General features: G+C 38.7%; 1 protein-coding gene across 1 annotated transcript; it reads left to right on the forward strand.

The window, feature by feature from the left end:
• Nucleotides 1-277: 277 nt before the first annotated feature.
• Nucleotides 278-20,275, forward strand: ALX1 (ALX homeobox 1). The gene is made up of 4 exons (XM_009674581.2): nt 278-686; nt 2,977-3,281; nt 6,975-7,103; nt 19,631-20,275. Exons 1-4 carry the CDS (start codon nt 455-457, stop codon nt 19,949-19,951), a joined length of 987 nt encoding a protein of 328 aa, XP_009672876.1. The 5' UTR covers nt 278-454; the 3' UTR covers nt 19,952-20,275.
• The last annotated feature ends 1,396 nt before the right edge of the window (nt 20,276-21,671 follow it).

Here is a 21,671-nt window from a genome sequence, read left to right on the forward strand (position 1 = left end):
GAAATGTGAGTCTGCTGCGAAGGGGAAATGTCCTTTTCATGTGTCCTCCCTCCTTTTCTCCACTCACCCTCCCCGCTGGGCTGTGTGTCTGTCCGTCTGGAACGGATCTGTCTGTCTAAAATGGGCCTGGAACTCCCTCCTGTGTTGGGATTAGGTCTTGGGGGACCTGGGGTGGAGTTACACTGCTTGCCTATTTTCATATTCATTAGAAATGGGAGGTTGCACCAGGAGCCCTGCTGAGCTTCAAGATATAAAAGCAACTTCGGGTTCCCCTTTCAAGACAAGACAAATCAAAGGCTCAGAGGCAAAGCAGCTCCTTGAGCTCTGAAGGTCTTTCCCTCCCTCCTTCCCTCCCTCCCTCCCTCCTTCCCTTCCATCTGCTCACCCACTCTCCCTCCCTCCCCTGCTCACAGTCTGGCCTCTGTCTAGGGAAGAGGCTCTCAAGCAGCCTTAGATGATTATGGATTTTCTGAGCGAGAAGTTTGCCCTGAAGAGCCAGCCGAGCAAGAACAGTGACTTTTACATGGGAGCAGGAGGCACTTTGGAGCACGTTATGGAAACTTTGGACAATGAGTCCTTTTACAGCAAAACGTCAGGCAGCAAATGCGTGCAGGCCTTCAACCCTCTGCAAAGGGCTGAGCATCATGTGAGGCTGGAGAGAACCTCACCCTGCCAGGACAATAACGGTGAGTCTCCATCCTAGGCTTATTCGCACTCTTGCGCTTCGCCCTCGCTGGAGGCGTCCCGGGCAGGCCAGGGCTCCTCCAGCCCGGGGAGACCGACGGGAGCCTCGCAGCCTTTGGGCGCTGGTACGTGAGGCGCTGTCAGGTAAAAAAAAAAAAAATGCCGATAATAAAAAATCAAGGGGAAAAGGCGATCGCCCAGTTTGAAGCGTTTTTTTTTTTTTTTTTTTTCCTTTTGGGGCTGTCCGGCCGGCTGCTGCCCTTTCTGCCCGCCCCAGGAAGGCTGCTGCCCCCAGGCTGGCTCCTCATCGGCCCGCGCTGAGGGCTGAGGGCGCAGCGCCGAGCACCGCCGGCCCCGGCGCCGCCGCGGCCCGGGAGCGCCGGCAGCGCGGGGGGCGGCGGCGGCGCGAAGGGCCCCGCCGCGGCCGAGGAGCCCCGCGGCGCCGGCAGGAAACCGCCCGCCTGCCCCGGCCCCCGCGCCGTCCCGCGGAGCCCCCGCGCCGCCCCGCCAGCCCCCTCCTCGGGGTCCTCCTCGGGCCCTGCCGCAGCGGCGGCCGGCGATTTCTTTTTCTTTTTTATTATTATTATTATTTTTTCCCCCATCCTCACAAATTTTCAGAGAAACGCAGCCGCGGGCTGCGGCGAGCTGTGCACGTAGCGCTTGTCAGTCTGCTCGGTCCCGTTAGAAGATGGAAACGGGAGGTCGTGTTTTCGGTCGTGTTTTATGCATTGAAATAGCAATGTCTGCAGCGACAAAGCTTTACTGCCGTGTTACTAAATAATAGGCAGCGCGCAGACCTCCCGGTTCATAATGTAGGTTAAAAAAAAGCAATTAATTCAAATCGCTTTGTAAAATATTCTCTTCCCCCCTTCCCCCCCCCCCCCCCCCCCCCGCAGCTGCTTGGCAAACGACAACGCCGATCATTCTATTTTGTGCACAGCTTATAATTTTACCCATTACTTAAAAAATATAATAATTCAATGCTTATGAAACTTAATGTAAAATATCTTGTCTAGCAGAGGGTCAGAAAATACTGTTAAAATCAATTGCAATAATGAGACTAACGATATCTTACATTTTTTGACTTTATGTAGGTCTTGAAGTATTTTCTGAGAACACCCTTTTTGCATGAAATAGTTCACAGGAAATAATGACAGACTTCTGCAAACGCAGCTTAGAAAAACTGCAGAAAATTGATTTATAGATTGAAGTTTTTCTTAATTAGCTCGTTTAATGTGTGCCTTGGGGGCTTTGGGGCATTTCCGATCTATATATTGATGGTAAGTATTTAAAATTGTGTTTAGTTAAAATCACCTCGGAGTGTTTAGTTAAAATCACCTCGAACTGAAAGAAAAGAAATTACTGAGAATTTAAAAAAAAAAAATCCCAATCAAGCTTCTTATCGTAAGTTGCATGTCAACTTTATAGGTTTTTATTACAATAGTGATTTTAACTTTTTTGCCTGTCTCTGAAAAAAAAAAAGTCATTTCGAATCTCGTAACATATTGCATGTTTTTTAAGTGATGTGAGATATGTAAAAATAGAAAAATATAAACTATTTTCATTTCTTATTAAGAAACTACGGAAGAATATTTCTTATCTCTACCACTCAGGTTTTACCTAAAGACAAACAGTTCCTGCAGCCTGATACAAAGTATATGAAACAATCTAGTTAACATTTTGCAGAAACTCTCTGTATTTTGTAACCATAACAAACTTAATTGGAAACAATTCCACTTTACAAATCCGAGAGGAAGTATGAGGATCCTATTGAGTTTGTAAAGTGAGGTTAATCTTCAGTTTCATTTGCTTCTTGATTTGTCAGTTTACACCTTTTTAATTTATTTTATAGTTGTTTTCATATAAATTGAGAGGGTTTCGTTTATCTACTTCCGAGTTTAAGGAGCATTTGCCAATAGCTTTATGCTACTTAATTTATATAAAAATCTGTTTTGGGCTAAGATTCCTTATCTGGGCAACTCCAGTTGGAGCTGATTTCATAGATGATTATCTGTTTTAGATGCAGAATAAAAATATTCTAGAATTCTCATGTAGTCTCCTTACCCCACAAAAATTTAGATGATACTGTTGAAAACAGTTCTCAGTTAAAATTCTAGGTGGCTTAATACTTTTATCCTGTTTGTGTTTAATATTATCGATTCCTTTTCCATAATCTCATGTAGAAATAAGTAATTGCATAGGACCCGAATCCTTATGAAACTGTTTTATATGAACCCTTGGGTCTGAAACCCCCGTTTAACCAGTCGTTTCCCTCCCCCACCCCGTGTACAGTGAACTATGGAATTACTAAAGTGGAAGGACAGCCTCTTCACACAGAGCTGAACAGGCCCATGGACAATTGCAACAATCTCAGGATGTCTCCAGTGAAAGGGATGCAGGAGAAGGGCGACCTGGATGAACTCGGTGATAAGTGTGACAGCAACGTCTCCAGCAGTAAGAAGAGGAGGCACAGAACAACTTTCACCAGTTTGCAGCTGGAGGAACTGGAGAAAGTTTTCCAGAAAACTCATTACCCCGATGTCTATGTAAGAGAACAGCTAGCTCTGAGAACAGAGCTCACTGAGGCCAGAGTCCAGGTAGGAACCAAACCTCAGCGTTTCCGTGGCAGGTTATGCATTGTGGGAATTGATCAAGGACGCTCTCGGGGATTGTATGAAAGCCCACAAAGCTATAGTAAATAGCTTGTTTTGTTTTATTTCTTTATAGATATTAGGTGTTACGCTACAGTGATAAAATAACTGGTTGTTTATAAAATAACTCGTGTTACTGCTCTAGAAACTTGTTTAAAGGACAAGAAAATGACATATACAGAAGTAGTCTTGATCTCTGGTAGTCCTGTTTTATAGTCAGAATTCCAGGCAGTGAATACGTAGAGCGTTAATGTGTAAAGACTCTATTAAAGGGAGATGTAGTAGTTCAGACTAGTGATGATGCAGAACTCAACCAGAGGATTCTGTGTGTGTTATGAAATGAGAAATATGAACCTAAAAAATAATCAAATTCCTCATTTCTAACCAAACAGTAGGCAGTGAAACTGCATATATATGTGCATCTGTGTGTGTGTATATATGCATGTGTGTATACATACATATATGCGTGTGTGCGTGCATGAGTGTGTGCGTGCGTGTGTGCGTATCTGTGTATGGTGGGAACTCAATCTTTTCAGCTCTGTACAATGAAATGAGCTTAATGCTTGCAAAACTGGGAAGTACATTTGCATGTTTTTAAACTTCCATAACCAATTTATGTTATTCTAATTTTAAGAGTGAAACATACTGTTGACCACTTAGTGCTGTATTTGAGTATCTTAACTACATATAAAGTTGATTTATTCAGTATGTGCATGTACAGTAACCTCGACAATATTTATGGTTTTGAATGTGTAATGGTGAGAAAAGAAGCTAAATACACAGGAAAGATAGCCTTTTCCCCCTTAAGAGATCTTCCCGCAGAAAAGGGTGTGAGCTGCATTTTGCAAGTTTGTCCTATTTTTAGAGATCTTCCCCGTTCCAGTAATACTCCTCATTTCAGCTTAGGGAATAGCAGTCCTGTAGTTACTTACAGACTGGGATTAATTTTTTTAATTTAGTGACTAGAATATGATAACAACTTCACAACTTGTAATTAAGCACGTACTCACACATGTATATAAAGAAATAGACATCAGTGCACATGCATACAACTAAAATTAAACCAAGATCACTTTCAGAAACCAACTCAGCTAATTAATTTTATAAATAAATGTTCTTTTCATGTCTATTCAACCAGCTGGCATATTCACTGCTGTCATCTGAAAGCAGAGTCCAAATTCTTCCATCACTGACATTGATACAATATAAGTGGTGTCAATGGAATTTCATTCAGTGGCTTTTAACTCTTCAGGCTCTGTGGAATCCCTTTCCTTCAGAATTTGGGAGATCTTTCTAAATATGACTTCCATTCATGAGGAATTATTCTGATTTAAAAAAAAATGCTTGTTTAATGTTCAACCACTGTTCTTCCAGTTGCATAGATCTGGAATCATCAAACTACTCCCAGAATAGATTAATAGACATGACAAAGCTGTTAAAATCAACCAATTGACTTTCTTCTGAGTTACAGAAACTTTGTACAGTAACAATATTAAAATTAAGAGAGAAAATGTGAAAACTTCTGTGTGTCTGCACTGGACTTTCACAGAATACATCAATTTTTATTTTATTTATACACATGTATCCTTTGCTTAAAAAACAACTGATCTTTGCATTTCTGATAAGCCAAATATGAAAGGAAATGGTGATCATTTTAATCCAGAGTAGCAACAGTATTCCATCACAAGATTAAGCAATTTAAAAGGCCTTACATCATTAGAGGCAAGCATCTGGCAATTCAAGGATAACAAGCAGCAGATTTTTACATAGCTTTGTGGAGGCAAATGGTTACTTTATCTCTGCCAAAAGTCAGTTTCTAGTAAAGCGATGTAAATAGAAACATTTTGCGGGATTGTCAAAGGAAAAAATAAGTATGCTTTTTTTTTTCTCCTTTAGTTACATAAATTCAAGCAAATTATTTGATTTAGTTTAGCAGAGTGACCAGCTGGATACCTTACCCACATTTCCCTTCACCGCCATTTCATCAAGATCCAATTTAATTTTTGTCCTGCATACATGCAGAGAGAGCCAACCTGAACCTAATTTATCGAAGTTGTTCTCTTTCCTGCTGCATGTCAGTGTAGTAATTGGCACCCATTTTAAGGAGATTGTCGAGGTCTTTTTTCAATGAAAGAGCCTCATTACTAAATTCCCTTAGTGTGTTCTTGGTGCCTCCTGGGGAGACAGGATAATTTTTTCTTTCTTTTCGCTGAGCCTCAGGCATAATAAATAATACAAATTTAACAACAAGGTCCCTAACAATACATACTTAGCAGTTGCATTGGCCTTGCTTTGACTGCTGAGTACATTTTAAAATGTACTAAATTTGTAACGAGTTATTGGGAATCGCAATAAGCAAAATTACATCCCTTTTTCTTAAGTTCTCCAGAGATCAGACCAAAAATTGCATTGTCCAACAGGCAGTTTTATTTTAAATATTTCACTATCAGGTATCACAAAATATCCCTCAAAATGTGATTCATGAGCAGTGTCAATCAAAAATAGATCTATTCGTACACCGTGTCAATCTAAATCTGTTCACGATCCATTTAGCAAGAATATTAACCAACCCTATTGCTCAAATAAAAAAAGCAGTGTTATTAGTGGTATGATTTATTTTGAAAGAGTTGGAATAAATTTGTTTATAGCGGAATAATAAGGACTTAATTGGATAATATTACTTTTATAAGGAAACAGTTACTTTTCCTAGCAATCCCTTTAATTCATCAGAGTAATTCTCTTCAGCTAGTTTTTAGCCTGGGCTCCTCCAAGCTAAATTAATGGAAAGAGGAGAATATTTTTGATGCCCACAGAACCTAGTTAGATACCAGTGGCAGCAAGAAATGTGCTTTGAGATAACACATGGTGCTCAAACTACTGGATGAATCCAAAGGCTATTTTAGCATATAGGAAACTTTTAGTTGACCAGCACGACATTGTTTCAGATCTAAATCTAAATTGTTTCAGAAAGTAGGTGCAAAATACCATTTTTAGTCTTCCACTGGCAGAAACTTGTTTCCTAACAAAAAAGATGAAAAATGTCACAGTAGTTTTAAATTGTCTGCAATCTCATTATTATTTATTATTTTCCTTCATTGTTATCTGTGGCCCTGCCTCACTGAAGCCTTTTTTTTAACATAGACTATAGTCCTGGCAGCTAGCTTTTCTTGCCTTTTTGTTACAGTGTTTAATAAAGATTATGTATTTCTCTAAAAGCCAGTGTGAGGGCTGTCACATCAAGTCAGTGAGCATGCAAACTTAGGAGAAAGTTTTTTTTTTTACAGTGTGACCTGCTGCTGCTTGGAGATGTTCCTCTAAAAAGTTCAACTCTCTCAAAATTGGCACTTCCTGACAGCTCTAAGCAGCTTGGGCCAGCATCCTCAGCTTATTTTTGGAACAGTGGAAAGGAAATAATATATACTTTAAAATAGCCAGAAGTAGCTTAAGCAGATCTGATATTCAGAAGATTTATGTTTAACAGGGACTGCAAGTTGTTTATTTTCAGGCAGAGGACTTCTCTTTCCTAGATACACAGACTTTTTGAAAACTACTGGCCAAAGTCTCTTGGCTTTTTGGTAAGACTCTTTAGACAGTAAGTGAGTGAACTTACCTTCATGGTTATTTCCTCGTTTGCTGTAGGTTTGGTTCCAGAATAGAAGAGCAAAATGGAGGAAAAGAGAACGTTATGGTCAGATCCAGCAAGCTAAGAGCCATTTTGCTGCCACCTATGATATATCTGTTCTTCCAAGGACTGACAGCTACTCTCAGGTATGGTAAAGACCAAATAGCACTTCACTTCTCTCTTTATCTTCTCTTCCATCCCCAGGCATATACCTGCACAGAAGATCCGTGAAGACTTTACTGTGTTTATCTTTCTGTGCTCTTTATAAATATGAAAAACTGTCGCCACAGGCGCTGCCATTGTGAACAACAGTTCCAACATCTCACATGAATAATTAGCTCTCAGAATACAAGTATTTTTTTAAAGAATGATTTTAAGAGCTGTAGAATTTTACATAAGTTATAATGGATGAATTGTACCCAAAGAGTTGGCAATATGGCTGTGCAGCTTATGTTCTTCTTCATGTAAAATTATGTGGGGATTTAAATCACTTAAAGGTCAATATACACATTCTGGGTGAAGGCTAGACCCACTGAGATTGATAGGAATATTGCCATTTTGACCACAGTACGGCCAGGATTTAACTTGTCGGGTAAATACATTCACAGACACAAGTGTCTTGACCACTCTGGTCTTGTATGTTTTGATAAGATGAAGCATGAATTACATGACATCCAGGCAACTTGCTTGTGATTCCCCAAACCTGTTAAACATGCACATTCCTTTATGAATCTGAGTAGATCGTTGAATTCAACAAGTCTTCTACTGTCATGAAGCCACTTTATGGCCGTGTACAATCAGGACTGAATCTATATGACTGGAGAAAGATTCAGAGAGACAGAAAATCTCTCTTGGATGATACTAGCTTGTCTCATTTCTTTTTCCCTGCTATTCCTCCCTTATTGCATAGTCAGATGAGACTATGCATGTGATGAGATCTTAATCTTCTATTTCTATCCTCAAGTCCATTTGTTTCCTACCTTACCTCACTCTGTGTTATTTTTTTTTCTGCCTGACTGTTTTAGTGCATTTAATACTTTTATTTTTACAGGCTTTGCTTTTCATCTCCCTTGCTTCCCATTATTTTAACTACATTAAAAAAAAAATCTATTATGGGTCTCTGCAGTAACATCTTTCCACCTCTGGTATCTTGGTGTTCTAGTTGATCAGGTAACAATGTCTTTGCCAGACTCAGTAACATGGTCATATTTAAAAGCATCATTGACATATATGCCTACATGGACTTACTTTGCTCATACTCAGTGTTGGCTGAATGTGATTAGCTTTGAACCAGAGGTCTCAAACCTAAGTTTCTTGGTCCTGTAGCCAAATTAAGGTGATGTGTCTCTCAGAAAGTTAAGTGTTCTTCGGTATGGTTTCTGAACTAGAGCTGGCTTGTATTCCACCAGCTTATAACTCAGGCAGAATTATTTCAGGTCTGCTGGCACCTATCTTTCTACCTCTTAATATTTCATCATGCACTAGTGTGTTAGCCCAAATTACATCAGAAACCATTACATAAAACACTGTATATAGTATTGTGTAGGAGGACACAATACTTATCTGAGACTTACCTAGGTAAGAAAGGTGTGTGTTGCAAAAAAAATTAAGCACTCCTAGGCAGATTCTTGGAAATATAGGTGCACAGATACCCACTGATCTCACTCAAGTAGTCTAAGTATCTTTTGAAGGCCTTTATGACTTCTCTGTAGTATCATGATAGGTGACCAGGCACAGAAGGAATAGGACTTAGGCTTTGGGCTTTCTATCCCTGACTCAGTTTTCTAGACTAAATTACCTGTCTGCAAGCTCATTTTGTATTTTAAGTAAGACTTCATCTACAATATTTTCCAGCTGTCTGGAGCTTCATTAGTATAAGATGATGAAATTAAGCAAGTCATTGGTAGATATTTAAAATGGTTGAGCCAAAATTAATTTTTCTAAAAAAGAAACACTTTTGATTTATAGGAGAACACTGCCAACAAAATTCTGAAATTAATGAAATGTCTATTCTGTATTTTCAGATTGTTAAAAAAGATGAATGAATTCATTGCATTTGTTTTTTATGCACTTGGTAAAAAGTGTTTTTCCTAGGCTGATGCCACACCTAAGTTTCAGCCTAGTAAAACTATTTATCACTGATTCATAAATTCCTAAAAAAAGCAGGTTTAAATGGAAATATTGATAGCATAATCTTAAATAAAGCATCTCTGAAATGTATAGGAGTATAAAATGTGCACTCATCTATAAACAAATAAACATGCAGTACTCGCACACAGTCATACGCCTACAAGCTGCAGATAAATAGACAGGCACACACACATTAACAGACTCTTGTAATCTACATGAGAAACTTGTACTAATTTAACTCCAAGGGGGAGTCACATAATTAGGGTCATGTGTGAGCATTTTTACTTAGTTTTGTGAGGGTTTTATTTAATTTATTCTGCAATAGAACTTCACGCATACAAACAAGGAGCTAAACTAAGGTCTGAGCCCACTGTATATTGGGTATTTTGGATGAGTTCTTGTGTGCATAGTTTGGCTCCATGATAAAAGGAAGATATCTTATTCCTCAGTGAAGAAGAAAGCTACTTTACAATATGCTGGAGCATGAATATGTATCCTGGCAATTATCGCAGAACATCTGATGTAAGTTGACATTCTTGTTAACCTCATGGTAATGTCTTTCACATTCCTAAATCTTCACCCTCAGTAAAACTGTATACGTACCATGTATGTAACTTAGTCACAGGGAGAATACTTGAGAAAATGAAAATTCATATTAAAAACACAATGACCACTAACATCACTACATTCAATTTTTTTAAACTAGATCTCCATTTATAAGTGCCTCAGTCATAGAAAGTAAACATACAATACATGCTTTACTTATAAATTCATGAAACTGTCCTACAGATAAGGAAGAAAGAGATATTTAAAACTGTGATCTGAATCTTTGGTCTTGGTACTATTATAGATTGACTTCCCAGAACAATTCCATTATTTCACTACTCCGAGAATTCTCACATATGGAAAAGTTAATGCAACAGAGTAAACCAAACATTCATTTAGGGCTTTCTGTGTGTGCAAGAACTTTTATTGTGATCCTGGCATCACTCAAGATTAAACAGACTTGGCCATACTTTCAAGAAAAGAGGTTTTCTTGGGGATTGCAGAACACAGATGATTAGAGCTGGATTATGAAGCCTTTACTAACATGGAGGAAAACAGATTTTCTGTTGCTGGCAAAAAATATAGGATGACGTTCAAAAAGGATAAAATCAAGCTGGAATATTCACTGCTGTGTGGCAGAAGGAGTAAGAAAAAATGTGAATTTCTGCTGTGCATTATATGAATTTGCAGTCTGAAGATTTCTTCTTGGAGCCCCATCATGGATCTGTTCCCAAAACAGACATCCTATTTGCACTCCAGCAGAAAAATCAGACTCTTTTACAGCCAACAGAGGGTGTGGAGACCCCTGCTTAATCTCTTCACCAGCCCTCTTCATCAAGTACAAATTAAGAACATAATACCTTTATGTATTGTGTGACTCTATAAACCTGAAAGATATTCCTGTGAGGAAACGATCTTTTCAACTTACTTCACATGGAAGGCTAGCGCTGAATTTTCTATTATCCGGCCTAACTTTGCTATTAAATTACATGTTTTAATCTTCAAATAGTAACAAACAATTTTGTTTTTTATAGACCATAATAGATTGCTTTGCTTAATTCAATCTAACCTAAATTATTTTTACAGTATGTTGACTGTAGGTGCTGGTTGTTCTGCGAAATATAGCTCTCCCATTAATTATACTGGCAACACCTGGATTGCAGGGCAGAGCAGTCAGTATAACATTTTGGGACAATCATCTGTTGTTTACATGATTTTTCTAGGCTTCCTGAACCTCCTGTTGGCAAAATATACTAGTGGAAAAATAAAATAAAATTAAATCAAATTGACGAGCGGTAAAGACTAGCATCGGCTGAAATTTTCCACACACTAGATATTTTTAGCATTAAAAATATCACAAAGTTAACAAATTTTCATTCAGACGAAATATTTAACTTTTGATAACATTATACTGAAAAGTAGATTTTTCTAGAAAAAATTTTATATACCCTTTTTAAAAATTAATTTTGTTGAGACGTTTCAATCTCATTTGTGTTTCAGTATTCAGGCTTCAAATTTGTTGTTACTGATGCAACACATTATGCTCCAAGTCATTTTCAAGTGCAGCCAGCAGCGGTTCACTGGATAACGCTCTTATTCCAAACACTTTGCACCTCATTAGCCAGCAATATTCTGCTGATGGTGTGAAAGTTAAGAGGCAGCATCCTAGCAGGGGGAAAACGAGTGCAGATTCACTCCACGGAAACACTGACTTCAGTTCACTGAGGTAAATGCTGGGGCCTGTTTCAGTCACCCAAACACAGTGTCAAGCACTGGTTAAGATCTCTTGGGTTATCTGAGACACTGTTACGGTGCCGGGATACAGGACATGCAGGAAGCATCCACCTTTCAGGGGAGGCAGTTGTTCTCCAGATTAGGTGCCTGTGTGTAGGAAACTTAATCAAATAGACTTTTATGCTAGAGATAGGCTCCCTTTAAAGTCAGTGAAAATCTTGTTAATGGAGTTTTTTTCTTCCTAAAGTAGACATAAAGGTAAAATGACTTCCAAAAGTGTCTGTTACTTTCCATAGTCTGGCTCGGCTCTAGACATCTATAGTTACCTAAGGTGGATCTATATACTGTGTGCAGAAAAGGAAGAATAAAAAAGGCTGCTTAGCCTTGCTGCTCTCTTACCTTATTGGTGTCCACATGATTACTTCTGCTGTGAAACAGAAGTCAAGTCCTCTGACTTGTGAGAACACTAATGTTGCAAAGAGTACCGGACTTTATCAGACTTAATGTTTAAGGTTTAACATATAGGAAGGGACCAAAAAATCTGAGAGAAATTTTCATTTTTTTTCGTCTCCTCTCTGTTTACACAAAAGAGGGGAATTTTGATCGGTAGTTTACATTATTCATAGCTCATGTAGACCTGCAGATTTCCCTGTAAGATAAATTTAGTTTATAGATATTATCTCCATAAATGTAAGCACATCCATACATAAATAAACAGTTGAATTGAGTTATATCCTTTAAAAGCAGACATAAGGGGCAACAATTTTCCCCCAATGAGCCTCTTCCCATACCCTCATTTGCATCTTTTTGTCTTGTTTGTTCTTTGAGTCTGTTTCACTTGTCATTATTCTTGTAAGCTCTCCTAAAATGATTGATACTCTCCTACTGTTCTACTGTCCTTTCTGTGATCACATACACAATTTGCAGTTCTGAGATTTTTTTTTTTTTGTGATCCTCGTATTTACTTGAAAATACAAGCAAGAGGCAAGAGTTGGACAGGACTGAATTTAATTTTTTCTTGGAAAATCCAGCTGTGCATTGTGAAATCTAGGTGAGAACACCAAGGAGATGCAAGATTTTAGAAGTATGGGGAATTGGAATAGTGCAGGAAAGGGGGTACAGAAAGAAGGGAGAATGTTGAAGCCCTCAAAAATAGAAGAGGGAAGAGGCTGAAGTATGTTCCATCTGCCAGATTGATAAATCAAATTAAATATGGTGAACATCATGGCATCACATGATTTGTTTTGGCAACCAAAGAGTGTAGAAGTGCTATCAATATACATGTGTTATGTACTAAACCCCTGGATCATCATTACAGTTCTGCTCTAGCCTTAGTACATATGGGTAATTCTCATTAGCAATAATCAAAGTTACATGCTCCAATTAAATCTTTCATATGGTATATATTAGATACCACATGTTATATAAGTTAAAAATTCTTTTAACTGTAATAGACATATAAATGACAGTTAATCACAATAGTTCACTAGGGCTATGGGCACACTGATTAAGTAGGAGTAGATGTGGTAGACGTATCTGAACTAGCTTCAAAGAAATTTTATCGTATACTCATGCTGTCTAGCTGTGACAGCATGGAAGTCAGGCTGGGCCACCACCTGGACAGTGTGTCTCTTGCCACATATGTGCTGACTGTTGCACTCCTGTGACTGAGCTTCCAACAAGAACAACACTTCTAATCTTTTTGGGTGGTGCCTCTTCTACACAAAGTAGTTTGTGCACTATACTTTCATTTTTTTCTTGGTTCTAAATCATCACTGTATGTGGTCGTCCTCAGAGTCTCAACATTTTGCTTGTTACAGTATTTTTGTGAAAACATGGATTCCTTGAACTCTGTGAGTGGCTTTAACTGGGGTTTAATTACAAGGCTAATGAGTTACTCTAGGATAGGAATTTCTTTTTAATAGTATTTTCCAAGGTATGAAATAAGCCTCTGGCTACTAAGGGTCACTTTGCTTTTTACAGGCATATCTGAGAATGGTGTGCTGCAGCTCTCTCATAGCTACCTGAACCTAAAGTGCCTAACAGCATAGATGATCTTGGCATGTTCACCAAGCCCAGTGCTGGATTTGCTGTTCTACAGTACAGTAATGATCACAAATTAAGAAAAATTCTATCTCAATATATGGGAAAAAATACAATGAGAGTGGTAAAGCCTTGGAACAAGTTGCTCACAGAAATTGTGGAATCTCTGTACCTGGAGATATTCAAAACTTTATTGGGCATGGCTTGAGGAACCTGATCTAAATTCAAAAGTTAGCTGTGAGAAGGGTTTAGATTAGTGACCCCAGAGGTCCTATTCAATCTCAATTTTTCTACGAATCTATGATTCTGCATACTCAGTATGTAATGGCAAACCTCTGCCCATTCTTTGCCTCTTCCTGAGAAGTCCCCAGAAAAAGACTATGACAAGGGCAGATGGCATGAGTTGTTCTGATGGACCAGGAACGGCCTACCGATTATGAACTGTAAACTAGCAGTTTAGAGTAGCTGTGTTTAAGTTGACTAAACTCTCTTCTTGTGCAAGCCCGGGATGTTTTTATTTGCTGGCAGTGCAAGGATGTTTCTTTTTGGGGAAAAAGAAGGAATGACAAAAAAAAAGAGCAATTCTATCTTTTTGATGTTTACATGCCTTCTACAATCAGGTAAATCCTTAACTGCTCAGTTAGTGCCACTCTTATCTCCCTTGCAATGCTTAGCATCATTCTGAGAACACAGCCAAGGTTTAGTACCTAATTACTTTATTATAATTTACTCACTCATATCTAGAGATCTTAACAGAGATTAGCACTTCTTTTCATGTGAAGGTCTAAACCACACATCCACTCAGACAGAAAATGTGTGTGCTTATGCGTGTCTGCTACAAGGAGACTCTAGGCAGGCAACTAAATAACACGGAAGAAAAAAGAAAAAAAAGAAAAGCCATTTAGCGATGGAAGAACTAAGGGTAGGTAAACTAAACTCTCAGAAAAATTGGAGATTTGAGTTGATGTAATTTATCCAAGCGTTGTACAAGAAGACTGAAACTCCAGGAGCTCAAAAATTTAAAGTGAAAAGCAATGAAAGCAAATGGGGTGACCTATTACTCCAGCTAATTTTCCTCTGCAGTGTCAAGTAGAAGGTCATATTCTTAGGACGTGATATCGTAATCATGTTAACAACCATAACTCTCCAGCTATATTCTTGTCACAGCTATGAAATCTATTTTTTTTTTTTCTATTGGGAAGGATGCATGTGTGTGTGTGTGTGAGTGTGTATAAAATATACAGTAGGTAAATATATTGAAGGGCTCTGGTAATTTCATGGTAACCACAAGAGCAAAGCTCAAGTTGTTTGTGATGTTAACAGAAACCAGAGATGTGCTGTATGTATAGCTTCATTCACAGTCTCTGAATTGCCTTTTATATAGTTTGTGGATCACACAAGAGTTTAAGAGGAAAAATATTTTCTTTAAATTCATGTACATAATGTCCCTTTTCCTTCCAACATACCAGAAGAAGGCCTGATAATTTTGACTCATTGTAAAACTTTACTGAATTTATTTTTAGTACAAGAATGTCTTTCGCACCTAAATTTCACTATGAGACATCTATGATGTAACTTCTTGCTAAAAACTGAAGATATAATACCGAGAGCCAACTAAAATGCAGGCAGGATGATTTGCATGTATAGCAGCTAAAGAACAGAAATTTGATAATAATTATACTTCTGAAAAGCTTAACTGTCTCGTGAAAGAAGATGCAAAGTTTTTCTAGCCACTTACGGCATTTCTGAACTTCAGTTTGCTAACCTGGATTCCTTCCTCCAGTGAGGGAACGTTGGGCACCACTCTGAAAGCTTTAAGAATTGGTAGTTTGTTCACATACTTCTTTGACAAGACACAGGTATATTTTAGGATTTGTGGCTGAATTCTGCTCTCATTTACACCTGTGCAATCTCACTGAAGTTAAATTGAAAGAAGCTTGTCTAGGATAAAAATATCAGGAAGACTGGTGGTGCTAAATTTATAGTTTGCTGCAGACCAAACTAATAGAAATCTGGAAGGAAAGACTGATTTTGTGATACCTCCAGACCACATATGTTATTGGACACTTTGAAACTGGGCCTCTGAACCTTTTGAAGTCTGCCCATCAAGTCCGTATTAAAGGCGTAAGTTGTGTGTGTTCCCATTTAAACAGATTTTGAGGAAAATTCTTCTAGTAATTATATCTGTGCAGCCTGGGCAATTGCAGTATTTGGCACAGGGTGTCTTAAAAAGCAATCTGAGTGGGTCACACAAATAAGACTTTGTCTTATATAAGTTAGCTCTGGGGATGGTGAGCACCTTCAGAATTAGCTCATGTTTTAGAGCTGCATAGATGCATTAGTTCCCATCTGGGCAAAATGATTCTGTTATGAAGGTTCTGAGATTAACCATTTGGCCCAGAAATGCCGTCAGAAAGAATGCAATTGTGTGTGTGTGTGTGTGTGTGTGTGTGTGTGTGTGTGTGTGTATTTAAAATTGCTACCTTTATAATTAATTAAAATTAGAAATTCAGCACTACGAAAGCTTAGCTTTCTATTTCTTGGATCATTCCCCTTTTAAGCACTTTAAGAAGTCCAAATCTTATATTTTAAAAAGACATTGCATTTATTCTGCAGTGCGAAAAATAGATGCCACATACTTTTTGCAAAAAAGTATTTATTAGTATCTATTGTGAGCATAACAGGACATACCCTCACCTTGAGTAATCTGGCAGGCACTTCAGGTAAGCTTAAGCCAGTTTCCACGAGCTGATGGCCTGGCCCACAACTTCTGAGTTTAATAACACTTGGATTGTTGTTGGTACAGGCCAGGTTTTCTCAAAGAGCAGTATGGCATGGTTACTTGGCCATTTTTTGGCAGCTGGGGGTGCCAAACAGCACCCCATTGTCCCCATCTGACTCCTGTCTCCACACTCTTCCCTTGGCTATGCTGGTACTGTTTATGGCACTGTTCAGTGAACCTGCTTACAGAGCTTTATTCAGGTATAAAAAACAGTATCCTTTTTGCTAAATTATTGTTTAACCGTGCCAGCTTCCTATTACAATTCAGCAAACAGCAGCACCTGCACAGCTTAAGTGGAACAGTATGGGAATAGAAATGGGCACCTTGTTTTATAGGAAGAAAGGGAAAGAACACCCAAACAGTTGCTTAATCTGTCACTGCTGCTGCAAGAAATGTATAAGCAACCATGCAATACAATAAAGTACAAATAAAAGATTCCAGTGCTTCTGAACATAACAAAGACGAAAGTTTTCATGCGGATGACCAAGTTTCTGATTTGTCCACTTCATGACTGGAATAGAATGTATATAGTTTGGGCTTTCAGGCTCTGTGAAGATATCATCATGCTTTTTTAGTTTTTTTAGCTGCAATTTTCTTAACCACTCTCCTCTGTGCCTTCATCACATCCTATGTGACTCCAAATCTCCATAAGTTTGAGGCAGCAAGCCTTATGAGCATTACTATGTGACTCTCCAGTTGCCATACATGCTTCTCCTCTTTCCAAACATTGCAAATCCCCTTTTCCCTTTTTGTCATAGCCTGTATGTCTTTATCTTAGGATATGAGAAATCTTCCAGGCAATAGGATAGTCAGAGATCCCTGAGCTGAGCCATAAGAGATGTATTGCTCTCTTTGGAAACCTTCAGAGACTGCTATTACATGCGACAAATTTCTATAACCAAGGCAATGGTTCAGATAGATCCAGATATGGCATATCCTTTAATCCCCAGATCAGTTACCTGTTCTCTGAGGACCAAGAACAAGTTTGTCTGATTACAAGTCAAAATAGGTTCAGGTAGCTGAGGATCACGGCAAGCTGTGGAAGGTCTCCCATGAGTCTGATGTTTGAGAATATTCTAAAAACTGCTGAAGGGAGGAGGCAAGTACTGGGATTGAAAAAGCTCTGAAACTCTCACTAGAGTGAGAGTTCTCTTTCCTCCTGAACATCTCAGAAGGCCCACAAGAAGGAGGAAATATCCTTGATCTCCTCCCCCAGGCACATTATTCACTCCCTTACCTCTCAGCACCTCTAGGACGTGGAGGAACAGATGCCTGAGGTGTGCCTGGCTAGCTGTGCACACGCGTGTGTGTGGATAGGCAAGCTGCATTTGTGTGAGTGGGTGTCTTAAGCGTGCATATGCATGTGCATGTGAACAGAGAGACTAGGAAGAGCAAGAGTCTGGGGTGACGTGTTGCTACCCCGACTGTTCCCCAGCCTTTTACAGGAAACGGGGCTGGAACATTGACCCAGACTGGTTCTTTTCTAACGCTGAAACTGCCAAGGAGCCCGGATTAGTTTGTCAGCTCCTAATGACCCATGCTCATGTAACTTCAAAATATTAACTTTTAAAATAGGAGCCTAATTATCTCATCCTCTATATCTGCACTAGATCTCAGCTAGATGAGTTCAGTGAACCATAATTTATCTCTTCTGTTTGTTAGTGGTTTGGGGGGTATGTGCTCTTGCGAAGTAATAGGACAATGGGAAAAAAAAACAACTCAGCATTAGAAACGTTTTTTCACTGTGTGTGTGTGTGCGTGTGTATGTGTGTGTGCATGTGACTGTCATAATTCATTACTTCCACTGACCTCAAATTTGGCAGAAAAAAAAATCGCTCAGCCACAGAGATAACCTACATATCTTCAAGCCAAAATTCCTTTGTCTGTGGACCTGGAATGGGAAGGCAAAATTAAGTCTGAAGTGGGAACTCACTTTGCATGCTAACCAAAGAGTAATTATAGTCCTTCCAACATACAGCAGTGAAGAAACAAAGACACGTGGGCTCAATCCCAATGCATCAGAGCAATGGTATACTGAACAGATAACAGATTCTTAGGATGAAGGCAAGTTTAGCAAAGTGAAAGAAAAAGAAAAGAATTTGGTTTTTGGCAAAGTTCTCCACTGTGAATGAAGGCTACATGTCTTGTATCATCATATTCTCTTCTCTACTACAGTTTCTAGATTTTTTTTTAAATCAGCATTCGGGAAAGAGATGCAAGTAAAGATAGAGAAGAAATATAAAGCTATGTAGAAGAATGGTAGGTGTAAGTGAGAAATGACAAAAAAGGTCAGAGTATATCCATATGGCAGTGACAGAGGGATACAAAGAGTGGAGAGTTTAAAACAGAGAAGGACTGAATGTGAAGTTTGATTACAGCGAAGAGAAGAGAGGACGAATGAAAGAATGTACAGTCAGGGATAATGACAGGAGCTAACTTGTACTAGGCCTTGAAAATCCTTCTGTCTGTTGATCAAATAATAAATATGAGAGAAATATATATCCACAAACAGCATGTATATATAGATGGAGAAGGCCTGAGACTCAAAGTTAAGCTTTAAGTGACTGCTAAGTATAGAAGGCACTACACATCAAAGCTTGCATACGTGGTTACTCCAGATCTTCGGCAGACATTGCTGGTAACCACAAAGTTTTTCTCCTAGTCTGCCCTGCAATGTTTTCCAGGTCTACACAGTGCAGCCAGTTAAGGCTAAGAGCTGAGAAAGAAATGCCCTCAAGTATGATTTTTGTATAACAACATAATGAAAAGGATTTTTATCTTAAAGCCATCTATGAAACAACTGTAGCAAGAACTTGTAAATGTACTATCAATCATGCTTGTATTTTATGAATTTGTTTGTTTTAAAATAACTGTGTAAGGCTATTCAAGATTTACATTTTTTAAATATTTGTTGGGCTTCATAGCTTGAGAAATCTTAGTTTGTTTTGTTCACCATTTTACACTATTTTTTTCCATCATATTGAGACCAATTTCTGAGTAGGAGAAGATTTATAATGACAACAGCTATGATACTGCATAATCTTTGACACCTTTTCTTTGAACTCCGTTGTAGGCTTCCACTGAAAGCCTTCAACTGTCTGGACTGATGGGCATGCTGAGGTTCACTGTTGCATACCCAGGGCAAAGTCACAGAGTAAATGGAAGATGGAACAGAGAATACGATTTAGCAGCTGTAGCTCCAAGGCATATGGTCTAGCATTTTGACTCATGTAATGATCTAGCTCCAAGGCATATGATCCAGTATTTTGGTTCATGTAGTATCTTCATGGTGTTTTCTAATATGATTGCACTGAACTGGTTAAGTACTTGTTACAGAGCAGAACTAATTATGGATATTTTAAGTGAAGCAAAACAAATAATGCAGAAAACAAGAGACGAAATATCTAAATTTAATCTCATTCATTTTATATGTTCCAGATTCAGAACAATCTGTGGGCAGGGAATGCGGCTAGCGGCTCTGTGGTTACTTCCTGCATGCTACCACGAGATACTTCCTCCTGTATGACACCTTATTCCCATTCACCCCGGACAGATTCCGGCTACACAGGCTTTTCAAACCACCAGAATCAGTTCAGCCATGTGCCCCTCAACAATTTTTTCACTGACTCTTTACTTTCTGGGGCAACCAATGGACATGCTTTTGAAACCAAGCCGGAATTTGAAAGGAGGTCCTCCAGCATTGCAGTTCTACGGATGAAAGCCAAAGAGCATGCTGCCAATATTTCCTGGGCCATGTAATATAGCAATAACCTTTCTTAATTTCTTTCTTTCTTTTTTTTTTTTTTAATAGCAAACCGAAAACATTTTTATTTCCCATATTTAAAGGACACAACAATAAGCTGCTGTGTGTGGAATGCTAGAAATCACGGTATACAGAAAGTCTGCTTAAACAAATGCAATATAATATTTAACAATAAAACTTAAGAATAAACTAAATAGATTTACCATACATCAAGCTCAACAAGCCCTCTTTGTTTTGGTTTCTATATAAAAACATGTTTCGTTGTACTGGTTGATGAAATATGATTATAGAACCTGCAAAAAAGAATAAAACTATTAAGCAAATATGTCTACTCTATTGGTTTCTAAAAATCCTGCATGCAAAATTAATGCTTTACAAATGAATACTTGAAAAAGAGGAACTCTGTAGAGGAAAATAAATTTGTTATACTAAAGCCATGAGGTAAATCTCTAAGCACACTGTGCAGAGAGGGAAATATATGACCATTCATGCTGTAGATGGAACTTGTAGCCCTAACTCTCTCAGCACCGTGCTGCTGCTCTGAGTCAGCGCTTCTGTTTTGCTACGTCTGTGTAGGGCTTATTGGACTTGTGTATCAATCCACAGCATATGTAATGGGAAAGGGAGATAGTCCTTTATTTTATGGACCTAAGTGTATTCCTATTAAAGGTAAAGAGATTTTTGCCAAAACTGTCGCTGGAAGCAGGATTACGGTGTTTAATAGGGCTTTCAAAGAAGTGCACAGATTATTTAAATCAACCAGTGTTTCAATGAAATTTTTAAGGTAGCAAATAAAGTATTTTGAAGCTTAGGTGATTAGCAGAGAGCATGGAAAAGTACTGGAACACTTTCAGCAGAGTCCAGATTTAGAAAATATCCCCGTTAAGAGTCAATCTTGCTAATTGTCTTTTGTTATGCTATGGTCAAATTGAAAAGAGAAGAAAAAAAGACCTTATCCAGCAAGGCTTGCCAGTTTCAATCTGTAACTGATCTTGAGATGTTACAAGAGTACATTTCACTTAGTTTTAGTTACAGTTTGTTGATACTTTTGCTTATTTTTATTTTTTTTTTCAGAGTGTAAGACAGCTTTGCTCCCTTTAAAGTCCATAGGAAAAATCCTGTCGACTGAAGTGGCAGCAGGATTTGGCTCTCATCTCCCAGCCTATCACAAAGGAATTAAAATGTCAGCAGACTTTCTGACATTTCTGGTGGAAAAAAAAAAATAGAGGGGAAGAAAAATACTTTACATCTGGAGAATTGCTATCTGCTTTGATTTACTTCTCCTCCCTTTCCCCTGTCACATTCCAGGCTCCTTCAGATGAGTGAAATGTCAGCCTCTTTGAAAGCAACAGTCAGTCTCTCAGGTTCATAAAGGCAAAGTAAATTAATTGAAATAAAGAAGGACTTGCATGGCTGTGATTAGAACAGGATACAACTCTCTGGGCACCCCCTGCTCCTTCTTGCTTTTCTCTCCGGCCATTACTTAGAAGTGGAGAGTGGGTGAGGGGAGAAGGGAAGATCGGGGAAGCACATTTCATCACAGCAACACTGAACTACCAGCACTCATAAAAACAAACTCACAGGAACCCCCAGATTGGCCCTGCTCCTCCTACTTATGAGGCTAAGCTTGAAAACATAAATAGGAGAGAGAGCCTTTCTGTTCCTCGTCTGTGCAATATATAAATTTAACCTTGAAACCATTAGGATCAGTTGGAA

The sequence above is a fragment of the Struthio camelus genome, chromosome 1 (assembly GCF_040807025.1).
Source record: "Struthio camelus isolate bStrCam1 chromosome 1, bStrCam1.hap1, whole genome shotgun sequence".
NCBI lineage: Eukaryota > Metazoa > Chordata > Aves > Struthioniformes > Struthionidae > Struthio > Struthio camelus.

Bases quoted from the DNA above. Each gene is read 5' to 3' on its own strand.
- ALX1 (XM_009674581.2), top strand. From the start codon at position 455: ATGATTATGGATTTTCTGAGCGAGAAGTTTGCCCTGAAGAGCCAGCCG. The intron at 3,282-6,974 runs GTAGGAACCAAA...CGTTTGCTGTAG, and splicing joins TCACTGAGGCCAGAGTCCAG to GTTTGGTTCCAGAATAGAAG. The intron at 7,104-19,630 runs GTATGGTAAAGA...TATATGTTCCAG, and splicing joins GGACTGACAGCTACTCTCAG to ATTCAGAACAATCTGTGGGC.